This window comes from Sinocyclocheilus rhinocerous, unplaced genomic scaffold, assembly GCF_001515625.1.
Source record: "Sinocyclocheilus rhinocerous isolate Xijiao unplaced genomic scaffold, SAMN03320098_v1.1 scaffold1199, whole genome shotgun sequence".
Classification (NCBI taxonomy): domain Eukaryota; kingdom Metazoa; phylum Chordata; class Actinopteri; order Cypriniformes; family Cyprinidae; genus Sinocyclocheilus; species Sinocyclocheilus rhinocerous.
The window spans coordinates 99,234-120,636 of NW_015650328.1; the positions used below are offsets into that span (position 1 = coordinate 99,234).

Below are 21,403 nucleotides of genomic sequence, written 5' to 3' on the forward strand. Positions count from 1 at the left end.
AATAATAAATATAGTTATATCTTACTTGCTGCACAATATGTCTTATTACTTTTTATGTGTGTGAGTCTTCAGTTCTTTAAATTTTGATTCATTGAATGATGAGCTTGTTTTGTCTTTAAACAACAGTTGTATGCATATGGTATCCATTTTCGACACCACCAGTGGTCAAGAGATATTTGTCAGCTTTATGCACTCTGAGGAAATCTGAACCATCAGCGTCTCACTCCTTTTTCCCACCCTGCAGGCCACATTCAAGCCATTTACAGATCCTCCCCTCCTTTCTCTGTTTCATGATCAAATGTGTTATGTGCTAAAATACGCTTCCTGATTTAATCAAGTCACAGGACAGACAGGAATCTCACGGTCACTCCAGAGGAGAAAGAGAGAGCGAGAAATGGCAGGTAAGTGCATGGTTGAACTGACCAGGTAGGCAGCACACCATAGTTTAGGACTAACACCCATCATATGGCTTAATGTACAAAATTCTCTCACAAATTATTTTTTGACATAAACACTATCTGCTGCCAAAACAATGCGATTTTAATCAATCTGGATAAAGACAGTATTTTTACATTACTTGATTTCTCCCTTATAGACTTTACAATAAGGTTCAATTTCGTAACTTTAGTTAACTACATTAATATGAACTAACAATGAAAAAACAACTCAATCATTTATTAATCTTAGTAAATGTTAGTTTCAACGTTTACACATTCGTTATTAAAATCAAATGTTGTGCTGTTAATATTAATGGAACTGATCTAAAATTAACTAATAATGAACTGTTGTATTTTTAAACGGACTTTGGGCCTCATTCATTATGAATATTCTAACATTATCTCAAGGTAAGCTGATAGGTAGGCTAAGCGTTATCTCTAACGTTACCTGTGGTCTGTGGGGGAGAAAACTCACCGTAACACTTTGTTTCTGTTTGATTCCCTGTTTGTAACAAGTGTGAGAAACATCTGTTTGTCCCTGGTTGTTGTTTTAGTACATTAAGCCACAAAAATCGTTTTTTATGTTTAACTTTGTAAAATTCAAGGGCTTTTCTATTTTCTACTGGGGCACATATATCACCATATTTTCGTTCAGAGAACACGTTAAAATTTGAGACGCAGCGCAGTAAAATGGGGGAAAACACAAGGTATCGAGGCGTTTAAAAAGTTGTAATTTTGACTTGAACACCGCGCTTCTCGAACGTCGTCGTGTCATGCGCGAAACGCTGCGTAGATGACTGCGGTCAGACCAGCCGCCACGTTATTTTTTGGGTCGCGCATATAATGCCTATTACTGTAAGAACTGATCTGAATGCAAGTGCTCTTCCGGCGAACGCGATTTTTTTCCCGCCACAGCCCAGCTTCACTGGAAAACGATACACCACAGTCCTTTACTGTCTGATGTTGAATTCCAAAATAAAAGCCCTCAAGTACTCATATATATTACAAAATAAGTGCCCCCAGCAGCTCTTATTCATACGCTGCTGTGTCTCTGCATTCAAAAAGCTATAAAAATAAAAATCCTTGGTTGCACAGAATAAGATTCACCTCAGATTGAGAAGGGGGGAGGGGCTCTTATCTTGTAATATATATGAGTATTGGAGGGCTTTTATTTTGGAATTCAACATCAGACAGTGACGTACTGTGACGTATCATTTTCCAGTGAAACTGGGCTGTGGCGGGGAAAATCACGTTCACCGGAAGAGCACTTGCTTTGAGATCAGTTCAGATCAGTTCTTACCGTAATAGGCAGCATATGCGCGACCCTCGAAATAACGTGGCGGCTGGCTTGACCGCAGTCAAACGCGAAAGTATAGCCTTATATACTATATGCTATACTCATATATGCTATGATTTCCATGAATATATTTATGCCCTTTAATTCACTTAAGAGATTTTAGGTTTTGGGTGTAAATATTGTTTAATTTGTGCAAATATTATCTTTTTTTTTTTTTTATGAATGCATGTGAACATATGTACTGTATAGATTATCTTGGTGAATATTTGAACGTAGACACTGACATATAATGTATAGCATGTTTTAATTTAATTCTATCTTTATTTACATTTTTTGGTCTCTCAGAGGTTTTCAGTCAGAGCAGTGGTGAGGCCCCTGAATATAAGCTGGTCCCTCTCAGGGGCTTCAAACTAATATCTGGAATCCACTCTCCTGAGGTGGTGGATCAAATTCAGAACTTTGAGATTCAAGACTCAGATGTCTTTGTCATTACTTACCCCAAATCAGGTAAGATAGAGATCCATTGGAGCCACATGCTACTGCTAAAAGTGCAGTATGCAAAATACTTTTTCATAAACGGCTTTCAAAATAGTGTGAGCAAGCACTTGACGAACATTAGATTTATACTGTAATCACAAAAATGCACGCTTACTGAGTATGGCACGATTTAAATCCTTCAGTGATCAGTAATCGTAATAGACATCCGATGTGCAATTTATTAGAGAATTTGTAAACATGTTCTTGCTTGTGTTGATCATCTTTGCAGGCACTATTTGGTTGCAGCAAATCCTCAGTCTAATAGAGGTCAAGGGAGATGTTACAAGGACAAATGAGCAACTGAATTCTGAGCGAGTACCGTGGATTGAACTTTTAGACTCTAGGAAACAGTTTGTTTCTGCCCCTTCCCCTAGGATCTGTGTGTCTCATCTGCCATACAAGTTCATGCCACTTGGACTGAAACAAAAGAAGGGCAAGGTGAGATCGCTTCTATCAAGCTGCTACTGCATCTGTATGGCTTCAGTGAAATAATCATGTACTGAATAATTATGACCGCTACGTTCTCTTACAGTTTTGCATGTGCAGTCTCCTTAAGTCTATTGCAAATGTTTACATGATCTCTTCACTCTTCCTAATGACTAATAGGTCATCTATGTGGCCAGAAATCCAAAGGATGTTTTGGTGTCTTACTTCCACTTTCACAAATATGCAAATATGCTGGAGACCCCAAAAGACTTTGATACATTTTTTGAGAAATTCATGGAAGGAAATGGTAAACAAAAGGCTTTTTCTTTTACCTAAGTCGCCATTTCAATCAAAGCAACTGTTTGACCAGAAATCCTCAACATATATCATGTGTTTCAGTTTTTGGTAATTGCTGGTTTGAGCATGTCAAGAGCTGGTGCTCCCACAAAGACGAGATGAACTTCTTGTACATTACATATGAGGAGATGATTAAGGTTTGACTGGTTTGCTTGTTTTCTTGATAAATAGGATAAACTGTATACTCTACCATTTAAAAGTTTGGGGTCAGTAGGAATTGTTTTAAGAAATAAATACATTTATTCAGCAAGGATGCATTCAATTGAACAACAGTAAAAGTAAAAAACATTTATAATTTTACAAAATATTTTTATTTAAATTAAATACTATTCTTTGGAACTTTCTATTCATCAAAGAATCCTAAAGTTTATGTAAAAGTACTAAGCTAAGTATACTAAGTTTTCATTTTTCTTTCCACAAATTAAATCATCTTAAATCAAAAATACAGAGGAGGTATATATATCTTCCTCTGCATTTTTGTCTTGTTTTCCCATACAAATATGTACTTGAGAGGCAAAATTAAAATGTCATGTTTTGTTTTCTGAGAAATTGAAAACTAAAACTATAAAAATATTTTTGTTGAAATAAAATAAACTGAAATAAAATGAAAATATAAAAACAATTAAACTTATTTTATTTCAGTTGCCAAGGCAACATTTATAATTTTCCTGCAGTTGAACTAGATGTAGTAAAATAACATAGAATTTCAATGATTGTTGAAAGTTATTTTCAAACTTTAAAGGGCTGCTAATACAATTATGTAGACATTTACATTTAAAGAACATATTGGCATATTTATTCCTTCCTTCTTTAATTGGTCTTAAGAAGTCTTGAATTTACTTTCATAAAACCTGCGGAAACCCTTACTGTTTTTACTGCATTTTTGATCAAATAAATGCAGCCTTGTTATAAAGACTTCTTTCAAAAGTATTAAAGAAAAAAAAAAAAACACAAACATTTTGACCCCAAACGTGTACACATAACCTCAGAGTAGGAATATGAATCCAGAATTGTTGCTGTAACTTATCAACCGTGCATGCTTGCAGGACTTACGGTCAGTGGTTGAAAGGATCACTTCATTCTTGGCGAGGAACTTGACATCACAGCAATTGAATGATGTTGTTGAGCACAGTACCTTCAAAAATATGAAGAACAATCCTCAGGCCAATTACCAGCAGATCCCTGTCATCCTGCTGAACCACCAGCTGGGATCATTTCTGAGGAAAGGTATATAACACCTCACTGTTTCAAGCACACAGATTAAAGTAAAATCATAAAAAAAATGATACAATTAAAAATCAGTACACCAACAAATTCTTGCGATTGTGAAAATGAAGAATCTGTCATAATTTACTCCCCCTCACAGTAGTTACTGACAGCCTTTTTCCATACAATGAAAGTAAATGGTGGATGCTGATTCTGATCTTTTGTGATGAAGAGAAAAGAAAGTAAGTTATACAGGTGGGGGGAAACATGAGGGTCACCTGTTTTGATCATTTATTATATAATAATACGTTTATATATATATTAAAAAAAAGTTTCTCTTGAGCATCAAATCAGCATATTAGAATGATTACTGAAGGATCATGTTACATTGAAGGCTGGTGTAATTGCCATCACAGGAACAAATTAAAATAGAACAGTTATTTTAATTGTCATATTTCACAATATTACTGTTTTTACTGTATTGTTGATCAAATAACTGCAGCCTTAGTGAGCATAAGAATCATGAGCACTTATTTCAAAAAATATTTTTTTAAATCTTGCTGACTCCAAATTTTGAAATGGTAGAAGGCATCCTATGGCAACTTGAATATAAAATAATAATAATAATTGACATTGCTTACTGTCTTCCAAGAACTGGATATCTGATGTGTCAAGATTGTGGTCTCTCTCAAACAGCTGTTTTCCTGTAACATAAAAAGTAAATGAGCAGATCATGACAAAAGGTGGTTCAGATTTGGGTTTCTACACTACTTTCAATGTTATGATAGCAACTCACCTGTGAGTTTTCCCTTTCCTGACTGCTCCTCTTCTTTCTGCCTTTTCTTCTTTAGTTCTACCATTTCTTGTTCAAATTTGGCTTTCCATGATAAGAAGTTCTCAATTGTGACCACAGTGCCTTGGAATGCACGCTGAGAAAAGCAAAACAAAAACATTTTCCATTTTAATATAAAGGATAGCTATGTAACTGCTAACAAATCTACCATTCAACATAATAATATTTAAGTATAATAGCAATGTTGTGGTACAGTTTGGTTGGTCTGCATGGCCCCCTACTGGTAGAAGCTGTACTTACACCTCTAGCAAAAGCATTATTTGTCTTTACTGACAGAAGTACTTGTTTATTGTGGCTAAACAAACTTTTGGATTGTTGCAATGTTTTTATCAGTTGTTTGGACTCTCATTCTGACGGCACCCATTCACTGCAGAGGATCCACTGGTGAGCAAGTGAAGTAATGCTAAATTTTTCCAAATCTGTTCTGATGAAGAAACAAACTCGTCTACATCTTGGATGGCCTGAGGGGGAGTCGATTTTCAGCAATTTTTCTTTTTTGGGTGAACTATTCCTTTAATGTTAGTCTACATTCAGAAGACACATGCTCAAACCTTCTCAGCTTCTTCGGTCTCCCTTTCTTTTCTTTGTTTCTCTTCTTCTCTTCTGCTCTTAATCTGGTCAATTATTTCGTTAAGTTTCTCCTGCACAGCTGTCACCAACGTGAATATCATAACCATTCCCAGGTTTTCTTCGGCCTACAAAAGAAAGAGGTTATTAGGAAGGACTAAAGGACAGTAAAAAATACCCAACATCAGTATGTGCACTTTAACCACTGTTAATGCGTTTTGCTGGTTAAGATGTCACGTGTGCAGACCTGTTGCTGTAAAAGCATTAGAATGTCTTCTGTATATGAATCTTCCAGGTTCTCCTGTGAGATGATCTCCCAGAGAGGGGGCTCGTCTGGGTATTTCTCCACATATGTAAACTTTAGGGTCACCTCCACCGCTAAAACAGACAGAAATCAGCTTTGAGCTACACAGTAACCCTATAAAGCAGGGGTGTCCAAACTCAGTCCTGAAGGGCCACTGTCCTGCAGAGTTTAGCTCCAACTTGCCTCAACACACCTGCCTGGATGTTTCTAGTATGCCTAGTAAGACCTTGCTTAGCTGGTTCAGATGTGTTTAGTTAAAGTTGGAGCTAAACTCGGCACGACAGTGGCCCTCCAGGACCGAGTTTGGACACCCCTAAAGCCTACTGTATCATATTGGATAAACACATTTCTAGGGCCTCTCAGTTATTTGTACATCTCTCAATCAACATTGTACTGCATTGCATTATACGTTTTGCCCACCACAATAAAAACTACAGAGCTTTGATCATAAAACGAAGCACTATTGGGAGATTAAGAAGGACAAGTGATATTTATAGGCATTTTATGTAAGCAGTCTGTTGTACTGTTGCAAAGAGTTTATTGATTTACAATACAAGGCATTAGATTTTCTTCTTACTTTCTGGCCATATAATTATCAGCAACTGCACCAAATTGCATATTTTTGCTCAGTTTGGGCCTCTAAATAAAAGCGTTTTTCCTCCTCCATATTCTCCAATATCATACTGCATGAGCCATAAAAGCTTGATGTATCAAATATGACACTTCACAGGGTTAATGATAGCAGAACACACTGTAACATATTCCGTGCACTGTAAAGCACATGAACTTACTCTCTTCATTTTCTCCCGCATCAGAAGTAACTGTGATGGTGAAGCTTGTGGGCTGCTCGGAAAGCACTGCATAAAAGGAGATATTGTAAGGAAAGAAACAAACTAATGAAATATACAGAGCTCACTGTTGCTCATCTCTTCCCACAGCCTGGAAGTAAACGGGTATGTGTGGGTGACCTCTGACCATTGACAGAGCCAGTACTTCGACAGGTTATTCAAAGCAGCACGTAAACATAAATCTGACACAACTTCTGCTTGACATCTTATTGCTGACCATCGGTTAATTTTTGCTTTGTTTCTTAACCTGTGACAGCTTAATCTGCTGCTATAAAGAATTCTATCAAAGAGATGACTGATTCGCTCTTACGTTTAACTAACATTGTTAAATGAAAAGCCAGTCGGCTAACGGGCAGCGGTGCGAAGTTATAGGCATAAACATAAACTTTGCGGTCAATCTTACCTGTAAATGAGTCTGGGTAAATGGACTCTGTTGCTTCTAGTTCATTCCTCTGCTCCTCGCCGTAGTCTGTCATTTTATGTCACAAATATCCATAGATTAGAGCCTGCATGGAAGAAACGTAAGGCCCCGCTGGCATCGATGTCATCTGCGATCACCAGTAATGTCTGAGCTAGGGTCAGAGAGGCGTGAGTAACACCCCAATTTTACTTGCTCTGCTAAACATTAGTAGCATTGTAGTAATTCATGCTGTCTCCGTCTTGAACCTACTACAAAGATTGTATACAAAATAAATAATGAATAAAAATAAACGTGTGAAAAGGCTCGATTCTGGCATGGATTACAAAGCCTGCCGGTGTCGTGCCGAAAATTGATCGTCTGCCGAAAACTGATTGGGGCTTGTAATCACTTTTTGGGACGTGTAAAACTGCATTTTATGGGTTTTATTGGCCATTTAAAGGTATTTTAACAGGTAAAAATGACTGCATGAGCTATAATCTGTCAAATATAACCCTCGAATGCAATCATGTCAAATATAACCCTCGAATGCAATCAAGTCATTTAGCTTATGCAGTCCTTTTTACCTGTTGAAGTACCCATAAAACGCAGTTTTACACTTGCCAAAAAGTGATTACAGCGCCCGATCACCCTTTTGAACTCTGATTATAAATTATTGGCTTCTGTATATGCTGAAAAGCTCAAATCTTGCTTAGCAAACATAATTTCTAACACTCAATCTGGTTTTCTAAAAGGTAGACATAATATTAGATTAATTATAGATATTTTAGATTATTCAGAAATCATTAGCTTCCGGCACTTCTCCCCGGTTTTCTGTGGCTCGAGGTATTCGGCAGGGATGCCCCATCTCTCCTTTTCTTTTTCTATTAGCCGCCGAGCTATTAAGTTTGCATATAAAGCACTCCAATATTGGAGGGAATACATTGATAATTAGTCAGTTAGCTGACGATACTTGTCTTTTTCTTAAAAAATTATTCACAAGTTTCTGTTGCCTTCAATTAATTTATTCTTTTCTCCAAAGCTTCAAGATTAGTAGTAAATCCCCAAAAAAGTGAAATTTTATATGTACATGATTCCAATAAAAATTCTGTTGATGGTATTATAGTTAAACGTCATGTAAAATATCTAGGGGTTGATATCTGCAGATCTGATTCAGACCGTCTCCATCACAATTTTCAGCCAAGGTTAGATAACATTAAAAAGATTTTATGTTGCTGGCTGCAGAGAGACTTGACAATTTATGGGAGAGTCCTGCTGACTAAGGCTGAGGGCATTTCACGCCTAGTTTATCCTGCTTTTTCCCTTTATGTTGATCAAAAAACTATTAAAATGATTAACTCTTTGCTATTCCGCTTTATTTGGAAAAATAAGACAGAATGTGTTCAAAGGAAATCTATGATAAGAAATTATAAAGAGGGTGGTCTTAATGCTTTAGATTTTAATATCATTAACCAGACTTTCAAAATTAACTGGATCAAGAATTGTTTATCTAATAATGAGTTACCCTGGTTTTGGATCCCTAACCTATTCTTCAAACGTTGTGGTGGCCTTAAATTTTTATTGTCCTGTAACTTTAAGTGTAGTAAGTTACCTATTAAACTGTCAAATTTTCATAAACAAGCCCTAGAATCCTGGAAGATTGCTTTTAAACATAATTTCTCCCCGCACGCGTGTATTCTTTGGAACAATGAAAATATATTGTCTGGTAACAAATCACTTTGTTTCATTGAATGGGTGAATCAAAATATATTTTTTGTTTCTGATTTGTTCAATTCTGACGGGGACCTTCTTTCCTTTTCTGATTTTGTGTTTTTGAAAGGTGCATCAATCTCACTAAGAGATTTTAATAAGGTGACTAAAAAAACGTTTAAAAACGTTGTTTAAAGCGCATTTATGTTATGGCTGTGTAAACAACTATTTTCCTACACTTGCATTTAATGGTGTTTAGATAAAAAATGCAATAACTTTTTTATTAGAAATGTTATTTCTTCAACTCCAGGATGCCCCTCTAAAGCACAATCTAAATGGAGGATTTGTTATCCGAACTCTGAATTAAAAAACTTATGGACCTTTCCTCACAGGCTTTAAAAGACTTTCCTTTCTTTCTTTTTTCTTCTTTTTTCTTCTTTATCACTGGTATATTTCGTTAATTGGTGTAGCTTGTCTAACTCCATGTGATGATGTCCGTTAGCCCCATGTTACTTCATAACTGTTGTTATTCTTTCAATTGCAATGCAATAAAAAAAAAAATAAAAATAAAAAAGTGATTACAGGCGCCAATCAGTTTTCGGCAGACGATCAATTTTCGGCAAGACACCTGTCCAATCCCCTAACTGCCTCTCCACAATATAAGTAAGTTTATGTAATTTAAAAGTTTTTTATGTTATATATTCGAATGAATACATGTAATTAAATAAGTTTAAATCCCAACTTCCAGGAATCAATTTATAATCCTTGTCTTTTCTTTTTACTTATTAATTTATAGTTTAATTTATCTATCATGTTGCCCATTGCACAAATCCTTTCACATGAATTGGTATTTATGAATTTGTAAGCAGACACTGGTTGTAGAGTAGTTTTTATTGATTGTGCATTTATTGATGGTACAGACATAAAGAAAATAAAGGCCTTTCCTTATTCTGGATATGGTTTTGCTTACAGTTCTATCCTGTCAAACCTGCTGAAACCACTTAGACCAGTTTAAATGCTAGGACACTTTAGCTTCTGGGTACATTTTAGTTTAGGTAGTAGCCTACTGTAGCAACTGGCACTGGTTGTTATTCTTACAGGTATATCAGCTTGACCACTGCCATCATGGCAAAGAATGGAAGTGGCTAATCTTATGAACACACCTTCACCTTGTAATGTTAAACAGAAATACATTTAATTGGTAATTTACCAGCTGAACAAACTAGGATGGTCTAGACTGCCTTTTTCAGCAGGGTAGATGAGGGTCTGTCAAAGTATATTAATAATATTTGTACAGTCATAATAAAAATGCAAATATTAAAATATATAAATACATAGAGCAAGGCAAGAAACAAATACAAAAAGTATTAGCATTCAGTACAAAATTGCAAAAACATAAAAAAACATAAAAAAACAGTTTAACAGGCTGTATGTACATGCATAAACATTTTGTTTATTTGTCTGTTACTTTTAAATCAATTGAGGCAGATGGTCTGAGTGTTTGTTATTGTAGTTCTCCATTTTTTATTTATTTTTTTGCCATTGCCTTTGCCTTTGCCTTTAAAGGAAAGACCTTGAGCCAGGACTCAAACTCGGGTCAGCCGCTATATCTCATATTGTACACACTGGGCAATGCTCTGTGGCTTGGACTCAATTTTAATGTCTTTAGTTATTATGCTACATTTTGTTACTTCCAAGCAATATTTTTGCACACTCAACTCTAACTTTACATTGAATAACACAGTTTAATATAGTTGTTGTTATTTTTTTTCACTGACTGCTAACCTATATGTACTTCTCTTTCACAACAGTGCAGGAAATGCATACCACAAACATGCCTGAAACCACAACCTTACTATGTGTAATATATTTGACATTCTATAGTAATTGGTCCTGTTTATGCTTTTTTTTTTTTGTGCTAAGAGAAACTCATTTTGATCACAGGGGCCCTTTTCAGAGCTGATCTGTGGGTCTAAACTACTGAAGAAATTAGTGTTGGGGACACTGAATGTGGTTTCCTGTTTGTCAGATCTTCTGCTTAAAACCTGCAGAGGAAATAAGAAATGTGGTTTACATGTTCTATATTTTGTTGGTTGGCATAAGTACAATGTGACCTTATTGTAGATTTTAATCAATATTGTGCTGGATAGTTACTTATCGATACTATACAAAAGTCTTTTGAGGGTATCATGCATAAAAGTGTATCAAACACACTGTGTTTTATAAGGATATGGTGAAGAAGATTTTAAAATGTAGAGAGGCATAAGCGAGCTATTGATTCAAAGAGTGCACAAGGGCTAAATGACAAATGCCCTGAGAATAAGTTTTTTTTTTGTCTTTTTTGACTTTGTAAAACCTGAAATTCAACATTCAAGTAGTATGCAAATTGGATGTTGTTACTGAAAGTGCCACTCAAATCTGTCAACACCTCTAGGGCCTGAGATCTATGTTGGTTCACTAATATAAAAGTATAAAACTGTACAAAGTTTGAATTGTACTATGACCACTTCCTCAATGGGCAAAACAAAATTTCCAAAAACTGTCAATACAGGTTATAGCTACCAAACAAAAATGTAATTCTGTCTTGATTCACAGTGGTTTTTTGTCTTCCAGGTCATATTAAAATTCCAGGTCAACTTAAAATTTTTCTCTTTTAAGTTACCAGTCCATGCAGTTCTATGCCATCTCTATGCCATCTTCCCCCTCCAGAACAGGTCGCTTCTCGGGGCTGTAGTCCCGATCAGTGCGCTCCACGTATCTCTGCAGTGTGCTGTAGTACTGTTCGCTTTGCTTAAAAGTGTATATAGTAGAGATCTCCTCCCAGGCCTTGTGATTTGGAAAGGGAAATGGTTCGGGACTTTTGTTGTCAAAGAAACTCTTGAGGTTTCTCTCTGCCAGTTTGGTAGCATAGTCTTCTGCAAACAACTCAAATTTTTCCTTTTCCTTCTCCATGTAGATCTTCTGGAAAGTTAACTGAAGGTAGCTTACTTGAGAGCGACAGTTCTTGAAGCAAGTCCCAATTAGTGCTACTGTTGCCGATATGATAATGATGGACCAGCCGAGGATCTGCGAAAATAGATTGATCAGTTGAATGTTATAAGATAGAATAAATGATAAGTTATTATAGCAAATTATTATTAACGAAATTTAGCAGGCAAAAAAGGCAAATTGTATTTGTGAATATTTTAGCGAAGCATGATGCACAGCTTACACAGAAGTCACTTTCAAACAGCTTTCTGTTGGTCAACACAGTGAATTGTGTGACCAGTTTGAACCTTTTGCAAAATCTCCCAGGAGGAAATCTTTCGCCCTCAAGATGGTCGTATTCATCCTTGCTTGGCTAAATTTTGTGTGCAAAATCCAGTCATTCCAATAGAAATCCACACAATTAGGAATTTCGCATGCATGAGGAGAAAAAGTTCCCCCTGCAGATTTAGCTTATGTTCAAGTTGGTCACGCAAATGTGCTGTGCTAACCAACAAAAAGCTGCTTGATTTGAAAGTGACTTCTGTGTGAGCTATGCTTCATACATCTCCACGCTAATGACAATAAACCATAATCAGGTTAGACATCATAGTAAATTTAACGTGGATGAAAACAAGGCTTTGAGGGATACACTTATGTTTTTACAATGGCACGCACTGTATAAAGGTCCTAGATCACGTAATTTTCACAACTTACAAATTTCAAAACAACAAAATGAAGTTTTTTTTATAGTAAAAGTTTTTTTTCCCCTGAAAGACGTTCATCAGCTGAACAATCGGTTCATTGGTAAACACCTGTACAGTCCATTGAACACTGTAGGCCCTACTTCTTTCCCTCACAGCTTTGTTTTCATTCCTGTCAATATAGCATACCCTGACTACGGTCTTTAGACACTGGACCTGTTTTTGCACACAAAATTTTGCCTGCGAAAATTTGCCGAACAATGGTAAATGTGACCGCATCTTTGAAAAAATTCCAGAAAAATGTAATATACGAAGAAAAAAAAAAGGACAAAAGAAAGATTTCACAGTAACAGTCTGTGCTCACCTGTGATTGGGCGCGCAGCATCAACAGCAGTTCCATGTTTTCATTTGGAGGCAGCTGGGACTTGCTGCAGGGCACTCGGGGCAGCTCGTTCTGGCATGTACGTGTCTTGTTTTTGCAGAAAATTTGCACCACCACATTTTCATCCAGGCCACTAACAGCACACTCATAAAAAGTTCCATTTAACAGAGCTACACTAAGCCACATGACAGGGGCAATGCAGGCTCCAGACAGCACTTTTACAAACACTTGCAAGCATCCCACAAAATTACCCCTGGGGCAGAGTTTGAGAGGGTTGAGACAACACCCTGTATATAACCGCCAAAGACGTGTACTAACAAAGAGACCAATCGCCAGCAAGACAACAGCAGGGCCGAGCAGAAACGTTAATCCATAGGCAAAATTCTGTTTACGGTTGCACGGACACTGGAAAGACACCATGGAGAAAATTCGTTCACTACCTATTGTCAAAATAGCCATGAAGCTGTAGCCAATAGTGGTCTTCTGATTGGTGAGGAACTTTAGGACAGTCTTAAACGAATCCATAGCTGGTACAGGCATGGCTGCAACACTCCTAAACTGATGAACAGAAATGAAACTGAGATGATTTCTGCTATGGCACTCCCTTTTCTCGCTCTCTTATTATCACTCTGTCTTCCACACTTCCTTTATCTCCTCCTTTTCTGTCTCTGGCTTCTCCGCAGCTCGTCAAATCCCTCCCCTGTCCATCCTCTTCCGCCTCCCATTTAGTGAAGAACCGTGACCAAAACCAGCCCATCAGGTTCTGCCAAAAGTCACAACAGACTACAGATGTGTATGGGCACAATTACACATACATCACGCAACAGCAGTCAAACCAAATTACATCCCAACAATGCAGTTGTTGTTTAAGTAAAAAGCTGAGATTTGTAACTGACAACATGCTTTTTATTATTGGAATGCCAGAATCTGGAGGTTGCTAGCAATGGAATGTGGAAATCCAGAGGCTGGAACAGCAGATTAGTGCATGTTAGGTCAAACAAAGAGGTGTATTGCAACATAATGCTTTACATTAGTAAAAAAGGAAGTGATTTGTTCTGGTTATGTACGAGGAGACAGTTTCTGTTCTGCTCTGGTGTATGCCCACTGTGTTGCCCTACGCTTCTCCCATAAAGACTCAGCTTTAACGCTAACCGCAAATGGTAGAACTTAATGAATATTGATTTTTTTGTTGAGTGAGCTTTTAGCAGTGTAATTTTCAAATTGTACATGATTATTTCATGAAAGAAGTCATTAAAATGTTGCCTGTTGAAATATGAGATCACTAATCATCATGTGCATGATACAAGTTAAAGTGACACTAAAAGTCTAGCATTATAATGTAACTCTTTGTACAGTCCTTTTGGAAATGGCCAGGGCACAGCTGTTCAAATACAAATGAATGAGGAAAACTCTTTAAACTGATTATTATGAAAAAAGTTTTTTATTGTTCATATATAAAAAAATACATACTGAAAAACAAAACTAAAATCAAACAACAAAAAACAAGAAATGTTAAAATCATACAGTTGTAGTATTCAAAAGAAAAGCTAAAATAGCAATATAGGAGAACAGTGAACTGACACTGTAACAGGCACAGAAAATAAAGAAGCCAGTACAGCTGTTTATGCCCATAATAACAGGATATAACATGAAAAGCTGTCAACTAGACGGCGTCTACAGGACCAGTTTGCCCTCGTCCACAAATGCAAGTGCTGCTGGGTTTGACAAATCATTGTCAGATCTTACTGAAGCCCTTACTACTGGATTTTCAAGGTCCTCACAAGTGCAAACATACTTGTGCAGGATGCTGTAGTATTCGTCCATGCTTCGGAACTTGTAAAAAGAAGATATCTTCTCCCAAGCCTGTCTGGGTGGACTCTTCATAGGAATGGGTTTGGTTAAATCAAAGAAACTTGTTATGTTTCTCTTTGCAAGCTTCTCAGCATGCTGAGCTGTGTAGCTGTCCAAAAACTCACTCTCCTTCTGAGTGTACATCCTCCAAAACTTCAGCTGCATGTAACTGATTGGAGAATAGCATCTGGCCGTGCATGTGAGCAGAAAGGTGAACGTCATCACAGAACCTATCAGGATCCAACCAAGTACCTAAAAGTATTTTCCAGAATTATTCAAATATTAAGAGACATAATTATTTGTTGAAAAATAAAAATGAGATACATTAAAGCACAGATATCATAAATGTTTTTAAGATGACTGTAGAGGACCTTATGAATGCAAACAACAAGGTAGGCCATTCTGTAGAATTGCTAAAATAACCCTTTTACCTAAAAAATGAACAACATTTAGGCTTCTGCCTGTAAAGGCCACTCCTAAGAAATTTGTCTTTGTTTTTCTGAAAATGTAAATGAGAAAATCCCATTTAACTAAACAATATACATTTAAAAAATATTTATTCTTGTAGACCAAAAGATTTTTATGACTACGAATGATGGACTACAAGTTAGTCAGAGTCATCTAAAGTCTGCCAACCCAGCTATCAGGAAACATAATCAGAATTTTGGCTAACTTTTTTTCAAACTTATGAACAATCATTATCCCAGTAACGTTAATAGAATGTTTGTTCAAAGTAATCTGGTCTTTAATGATGTTCTCAAAACATAATTTATACATAGTTCATGGAATGTTTTTCTTTTTCTGAAATGTTTTAACTTTTTTATGTTACTAGCCTACTTTCAAAAGTAACGTTCCCATAACGTTTTAACGCAAAATGATAAAATGGAAAAAAAAAACTTTTTTTTTTTTTAGCTGGGAACATACCTTGATTTCCCTGAGGCTCCAGCGATTTAATCAGTGTCAGTGCATTGAAGAAACAAAACTATTGCCATTATTTATTATTAAGTTACAGATTTAGCTACACATCACAAATACATTACAAAAACGGTTTTAAAATGTCTTTAAATACAAATCTCAACGTATTGTAACCCCGACAATTTCTGACAAAAATTCCTCACAATAGTCGAACCCCCTGAAACTCACTATTAAACTGAGATAGGCCTATTGAGTCCAAGTTAGGGCACAAGTAAAACTGCTAATGTCTGTCCGAGTCTTAGATTTGAGATAGCCTCAGTGAAATGACTACATTTTTCTCGGACAAAAACTAAAATTATGCCATGTCTCTTTAACTTTTCATCGCAGTGCTCACCTGCGACTCTGCGCGTATGATGGACAGCACCGCCATTCTCTCACTCTGCGGAATAGCGGTCCCATCACACGGGAACTTCTCCAACTCTGTCCGACAGTGAGGATACTTTTCGTTGCAAAGGTGACGTCTAAAAAGTGTAATGTTGGCGCCAGTCATTGAGCACTCGAAATACACCCCTCTGAGTAGAGCAACTGCGATCCAGCTGAGAGGTGCGACCATTGCAGTCGTGGTGATTTGAAGAAACACACACAAGAAGCCAATCGCGTAATTAAAACGACATAGCCTCGATTTCCTAAGGCACAGACCCGTGAACAGTTTCCATGTTTTATTGCTCAACATGTAACTTAAGATGAGCAGTGCAAGCGCGGGTACGAGGAGACAGACGTTGCCATAAACGAAATTCCAGTCATTGCAAGGACATTTAAAAGCAAAGACCGAGAAGATGTGCTCGCTACCTGCAGTTATAAGAGCAATCAGTCCGAATCCTAAGTTGGTCTGTTGTTTCTGAGTGAAACTAAGCAAAGGTTTTAACTTGTCCATGCCTGCGAGCTCTTTGACGACCTCTTTGTTCTTAAACAATAAACCATGAGATGACACTCTCAGTTCCGTTATGAGACACCGAGTGTCACCTTCAGACGGGCGCGCAATAAAAGCATACAAAGTCAAAGTGTTGTACTTAATTTAAGAAAAACAAGTTAATGTTTGCTTTTCAGCTGTAATGGGAAACTGACTTTATGAAAAATTAAGAAAACTAAAAACACAATGTAAGTGTTAATTCTACACACCAGTTTAGTTTAAAGGCATTGCAAGCGAATGTGGCACAGTATGCAAAACACTTCATGCTTTCAATGACGTGTGAAGTTGCAATCTGCATATTAGTTCAACTACAATTTAAACCAGTTCCTTTGTCTTTCCCCATTTTTCTTGTTGAATTGGACTCTCTCGTTTCATCTCTTAGACTTACTAATAACAAAAAGAGTGCCAGACTTTTGATGTATTATGACAACTTTTCTAAAAGAATGTAAGTTTATTTTTGCACTTTTATGTATCGATAATGATTAATTTGACATGCAAATACAGAATATTTGTTTTCTGTTTTTATTTGCTTTTTGTTGGAATATATTCATGTCTCGCTTCCCTGTTTCTGTATGTTTCTACAAGTTTTGCAATAAAAAAAAATAAAAAAAATTTAAACCAGTGGTTCTCATTCAGGGGCCCGGAACCACTAGAGGGCCTAGGCAAACTTCCAAGAGGCCCTTAACATGACTTAAATTATTTTAATTTTAATTGATTTTAAAAGTAAAAGTAATAACATCTTAAAACTTAATGGCCGTTGCCAAGCTAATAAATTGCTCACAATTTTTATGCAATAAAATATTTTTTATTATATTCTTTTAAGATTTTTATCCTTAATCATTCAAATTAAGGGATTACATGTGGCTTTTTAATGAAAAACTACATTTTACAAATAATTGTAGTTTTACATTTATTATTTTTTAACATTATTTTTTAACTTGTAGGTCTATTTATTTACTAATTATGTTATAAAATAACATATCTAATACCAATATATACTTCACTCAAAATCAATAAGAAAATCTCAATGTTTTTGCTGGTTTGCACTTCATATTCGGCGCCTCGTGGACACACATGATCCCGCGCATGTGACCGCAAGAGGCGGGGACTCTAGCGTTTACAGTAGCTCAGATGCATCGGGCATAGACGTGACGAGTTACGCCCCCAGTCTCTATACCGTTTTCTACAGGGGTCGATGCAGATATTTTGTTTGGGCCAGTCAAAGTTGCCAAGTGACCCGACGTCGGATAAAATCGAGAGAAGAGGACACTGGACACGAAGGTACACTGCGTGCGTCCGCTTTTTAGCCCGGTGTATGTTTGTATATTTACGATGAATATTTTCTAACATATAGAAGCGTTTAGACAATGATTACGGATGGATGCTGAATGGATGTACCGAAAGAGTTCACAGCTGATTGTCATGAGGTTGCAGTTGGGCGGGTCTTAGTGAGGATTACATTTATTGTTGCTCAAATATTCTTGGTTCTGCCCTGTTGCTAGGAGACCTTTGACAGTTGAGGTTTAAAAGTGATTGTGAAGGGTCTTACAACCAATCACTCTAATCTGCATTTAGTGACAGGGTTGCTTTGTGTTCGTGACGTAATTAACTTGTCAAAATAATAATAATAATAATAATAATAATAATAATGGACAAAACAACATCCGCCTACAGGTTATTATTATTATTATTATTATTTTTTTTTAGTAATATAACCTACACTTTGATTTTAACGCGACGGTATCTGACTTAAACTGTCATTCAGTCTCCTTTACTTTGATGGATTAAGGGGTGTATTCTGGTTAAGTAGGTCAGTGACAGGCTGAAGATGATAGATGGGACCATTTGAGTGACACACCAAAGCTATTGAGAAAAAATATGTCATACTGTATCATGGACATTCGTTGTATGGCCCTTATGTCTTTCCTTTTCTCTCTTCTTTTCTCCTCCATCGTCCGTGGACTACAGTCTGCTGGCTGAAGGTCATTTTGATATCAGATCAATATCTGCTGTGATGCCTCAGACACGATGGGCCATTAGGTTCCAATGAGTTCTGCATCAAATCGCCTACTCTCTGCCTTGAAACCATTTGACCATCACATGAGGCTCTATGAGAGGAGCGCCACAGACTGATTTTGGATCAGAATGAACTTTGCCTGTAGCTGTTTTGTATCCAAACACACTGTGCATCAATAGGGTGAGTGGTGTTTTTATGATGTTTTTTTCTATTTTGTTGTGCTTTGTATGAGCATTACCGCATGAGTGAATCTCCCAAAAATATGTCTGGGTCATATTTTCACTCCCCTGCTTTTCATATAGAAAATAAAGCCTGTTTATAGGACCATTAAGATTTTTTTTGATATTGTACCATATTTTTATGAGTTATGCACATTTCATCCCCAAAATTCTAAATAAATTAATATGCATTATTGTTTTAATTATTAGCTTGTGTGCAAGTTTCTTTATACTCAATTTTTAGATTCTCTTTATTGTAAGATGAAATTGTCCTGTCTAATGACACAGTGATTTTATTTTATGGAATTTTGTTTTATGTTAATTTAATTTTAAATGTTTTAATTTTTAATTATTTTTTATTTTATTATTATTACTATTATTGTTAAAATCAGCATAAAGCTAGTGCAACAAGTGCTACCATAATGTATAAATACAATTAAAAATAATATCTAATGATTTTTTTTTGTATTACAATATTAGAATTTTGTGAGGAAATGTGTTACATTTTAATATAAAGCCTATAGCATGTAGTATACATCAGATGTTTCTCAGTGGATATTTTACTCTGTTTTGTGCAGCCAAATCTTTTCAATCTTTAAAAGCTCTTCATCTCAGTAGCTCCATCGAGATGCTCAGATATTCAGAGATATTTCAGGCTATCAGAGGCTCCTCAGATATGTAGGCTATGTCCTTATTCACTCTCAGTCTTTGCTGTTTCTGTTCTCTCACTATAGAGTGCTGCACATGCTCAGTCGGGCCTGTCTGGTGTTTTGTAGTATCAGCAGGAAGCAGTCCTTCCTCCTCCTCTTCCTCCTCCTCTCTCCTCCAGGAGCATGCCCTCTGAGCCTCCTCCCAGGTACGTTCTGCACACCTCAGTCTACCTTGAGAGGTGACCGTGTCCTCAGCTCTTTGGTGAGATTTAATTTGATGTAGGTGCCGTTGGATTTGATGGGGGGTGTTGTGACATGGTCAGCGTTTTTTAAAGAGCTCTGGAGGATATCTGAGGTCATCCGAAGCTTTTATCTCCAAGAAGGCGGTACTACTGCATGTTAACTAATACTTTAAAAAAAAATTTAAGTTTACTGCAAAAAATACTTTTTGGTGGCTATATTCTATAATCTCCATTTATAAGAATAAAATCATCAAACATGAATATTGAATATTTGTTGCTGCAAAATATAGTGAAAATAGCACAGTTACAATGGAGAGCAACATGAGGACTTCATGAATACCCCTCCTCCCAGCCCAGCAACTGTTGTCAATAATAACAATAATAACATTGATCACAGTGTCACCCTCATAGGCCGTCTGTGTAAATAATGCTACATCACACTACAATAATGTAGTTAGCATTAATTAAATAATGTACAATATAGCATTTAGCTCTCCAATGTGCATAACTAACAAAAAAAATCAACAAATTTTGGTATTGGCCATATCCATATTAATTCAAAGGAGCTTCATACTTTTTACTCATAAAAATATGTTATTGTAAAAATATATTTTCTTCTTAAGAGTGGTATAAACAGGGGTGCACATAAGTTATTCGGTCTGGTTCTCATGAGAGCACCTGGAGATTTGGTTTTGTGCTCATACTGCTACGGTGGCCGAGAAGTGCAAAGCAAATCACAATTCTGAAAACAAAATAACAAATTACAAACGCAAATGCAAGTCTAAAAAACAAAATAGCAATTCAGAAAGCACAACAACAATTCAGAAAACATTATAACAAGTCAGAAAACACAATGACAAATTTGAAAACAAAATAACATTAATAACAAACCAATGATTAATCCCAAACCAATGGCGCTGTCTCAAACTATATCTACCTCTTCCGGTTTGTCTGATTTGTCATTGTGTTTTCTGACTTGTTATAATGTTTTCTGAATTGTTGTTGTGCTTTCTGAATTGCTATTTTGTTTTTTAGACTTGCATTTGCGTTTGTAATTTGTTATTTTGTTTTCAGAATTGTGATTTGCTTTGCACTTCTCGGCCACCGTATACTGCATATAGTGTGACCCATTAAATATAACTTTAAAGGGGTCATCGGATGCCCATTTTCCAGAAGTTGATATGATTCTTTAGGGTCTTAATGAAAAGTCTATAACATACTTTGGTTAAAATCTCTCAATGGTAGTGTAAAAAAACACCCTTTTTACCCTGTCAAAATCAGCTCTCTTTTCAGCACGCCGTTCTAGTCCGTGTTGCTTTAAATGCTAATGAGCTCTGCTGACCCCGCCCCTCTCTTCTAGATGAAGCTGGATAATGAATGATTCGCTCGAACTTAAACGCATTTAGGGAGATCGGAGATCGGCGCATTCCTTTCAAAAACGAAAGTAACATTAATCCTCTGCATTTTCAGTGGCTCAGATGTCGGGAGTAAATGACGACTGCTATGTTCATTATTACATCCAGCAACAAAACACCTCAATCGCTTAATCGG

General features: G+C 36.4%; 4 protein-coding genes and 1 pseudogene across 5 annotated transcripts in view; 2 read left to right on the forward strand and 3 right to left on the reverse strand.

Moving 5' to 3' along the window:
• Window positions 1–83: 83 nt before the first annotated feature.
• Window positions 84–4,289, forward strand: LOC107711721 (amine sulfotransferase-like). The gene is made up of 6 exons (XM_016516754.1): window positions 84–401; window positions 2,080–2,241; window positions 2,501–2,709; window positions 2,878–3,004; window positions 3,097–3,191; window positions 4,101–4,289. Exons 1-6 carry the CDS (start codon window positions 395–397, stop codon window positions 4,287–4,289), a joined length of 789 nt encoding a protein of 262 aa, XP_016372240.1. The 5' UTR covers window positions 84–394.
• Window positions 4,290–5,052: 763 nt separating this feature from the next.
• Window positions 5,053–7,496, reverse strand: LOC107711742 (RWD domain-containing protein 1-like; annotated as a pseudogene).
• Window positions 7,497–10,481: 2,985 nt separating this feature from the next.
• On the reverse strand, window positions 10,482–13,725 carry LOC107711741 (protein FAM26E-like). 2 transcript variants are annotated; one of them, XM_016516784.1, is made up of 3 exons: window positions 12,972–13,725; window positions 11,602–12,005; window positions 10,482–10,984 (listed from the first exon to the last, which is right to left on the reverse strand). In XM_016516784.1, exons 1-2 carry the CDS (start codon window positions 13,527–13,529, stop codon window positions 11,616–11,618), a joined length of 948 nt encoding a protein of 315 aa, XP_016372270.1. In that variant the 5' UTR covers window positions 13,530–13,725; the 3' UTR covers window positions 10,482–10,984; window positions 11,602–11,615. The 2 variants fall into 2 exon arrangements, with proteins under 2 accessions (XP_016372270.1, XP_016372269.1); XM_016516783.1 differs by having other exon boundaries at window positions 10,482–12,005.
• A 795-nt stretch (window positions 13,726–14,520) lies between these two features.
• On the reverse strand, window positions 14,521–16,958 carry LOC107711739 (protein FAM26F-like). The gene is made up of 2 exons (XM_016516782.1): window positions 16,150–16,958; window positions 14,521–15,092 (listed from the first exon to the last, which is right to left on the reverse strand). The coding sequence occupies exons 1-2, from the start codon at window positions 16,687–16,689 to the stop codon at window positions 14,664–14,666; spliced, it is 969 nt and encodes a 322-aa protein (XP_016372268.1). The 5' UTR covers window positions 16,690–16,958; the 3' UTR covers window positions 14,521–14,663.
• An 898-nt stretch (window positions 16,959–17,856) lies between these two features.
• Window positions 17,857–21,403, forward strand: part of LOC107711722 (kelch-like protein 32) — a 24,560-nt gene continuing 21,013 nt past the window's right edge. Inside the window, exons 1-3 of the mRNA XM_016516755.1 lie at window positions 17,857–18,006; window positions 18,694–18,922; window positions 19,695–19,816. Of these exons, the coding sequence (XP_016372241.1) occupies window positions 19,794–19,816 (23 nt within the window). The 5' untranslated portion in view covers window positions 17,857–18,006; window positions 18,694–18,922; window positions 19,695–19,793. The remainder of the gene's footprint in view (window positions 18,007–18,693; window positions 18,923–19,694; window positions 19,817–21,403) is intronic.

Bases quoted from the DNA above. Each gene is read 5' to 3' on its own strand.
- LOC107711721 (XM_016516754.1), top strand. The intron at 2,242-2,500 runs GTAAGATAGAGA...TCATCTTTGCAG, and splicing joins CATTACTTACCCCAAATCAG to GCACTATTTGGTTGCAGCAA. The intron at 3,005-3,096 runs GTAAACAAAAGG...CATGTGTTTCAG, and splicing joins GAAATTCATGGAAGGAAATG to TTTTTGGTAATTGCTGGTTT.
- LOC107711741 (XM_016516784.1), bottom strand. From the start codon at position 13,529: ATGCCTGTACCAGCTATGGATTCGTTTAAGACTGTCCTAAAGTTCCTC. The intron at 12,006-12,971 runs GTGAGCACAGAC...CTATTTTCGCAG, and splicing joins TGCTGCGCGCCCAATCACAG to ATCCTCGGCTGGTCCATCAT.
- LOC107711739 (XM_016516782.1), bottom strand. From the start codon at position 16,689: ATGGACAAGTTAAAACCTTTGCTTAGTTTCACTCAGAAACAACAGACC. The intron at 15,093-16,149 runs GTGAGCACTGCG...AAATACTTTTAG, and splicing joins TCATACGCGCAGAGTCGCAG to GTACTTGGTTGGATCCTGAT.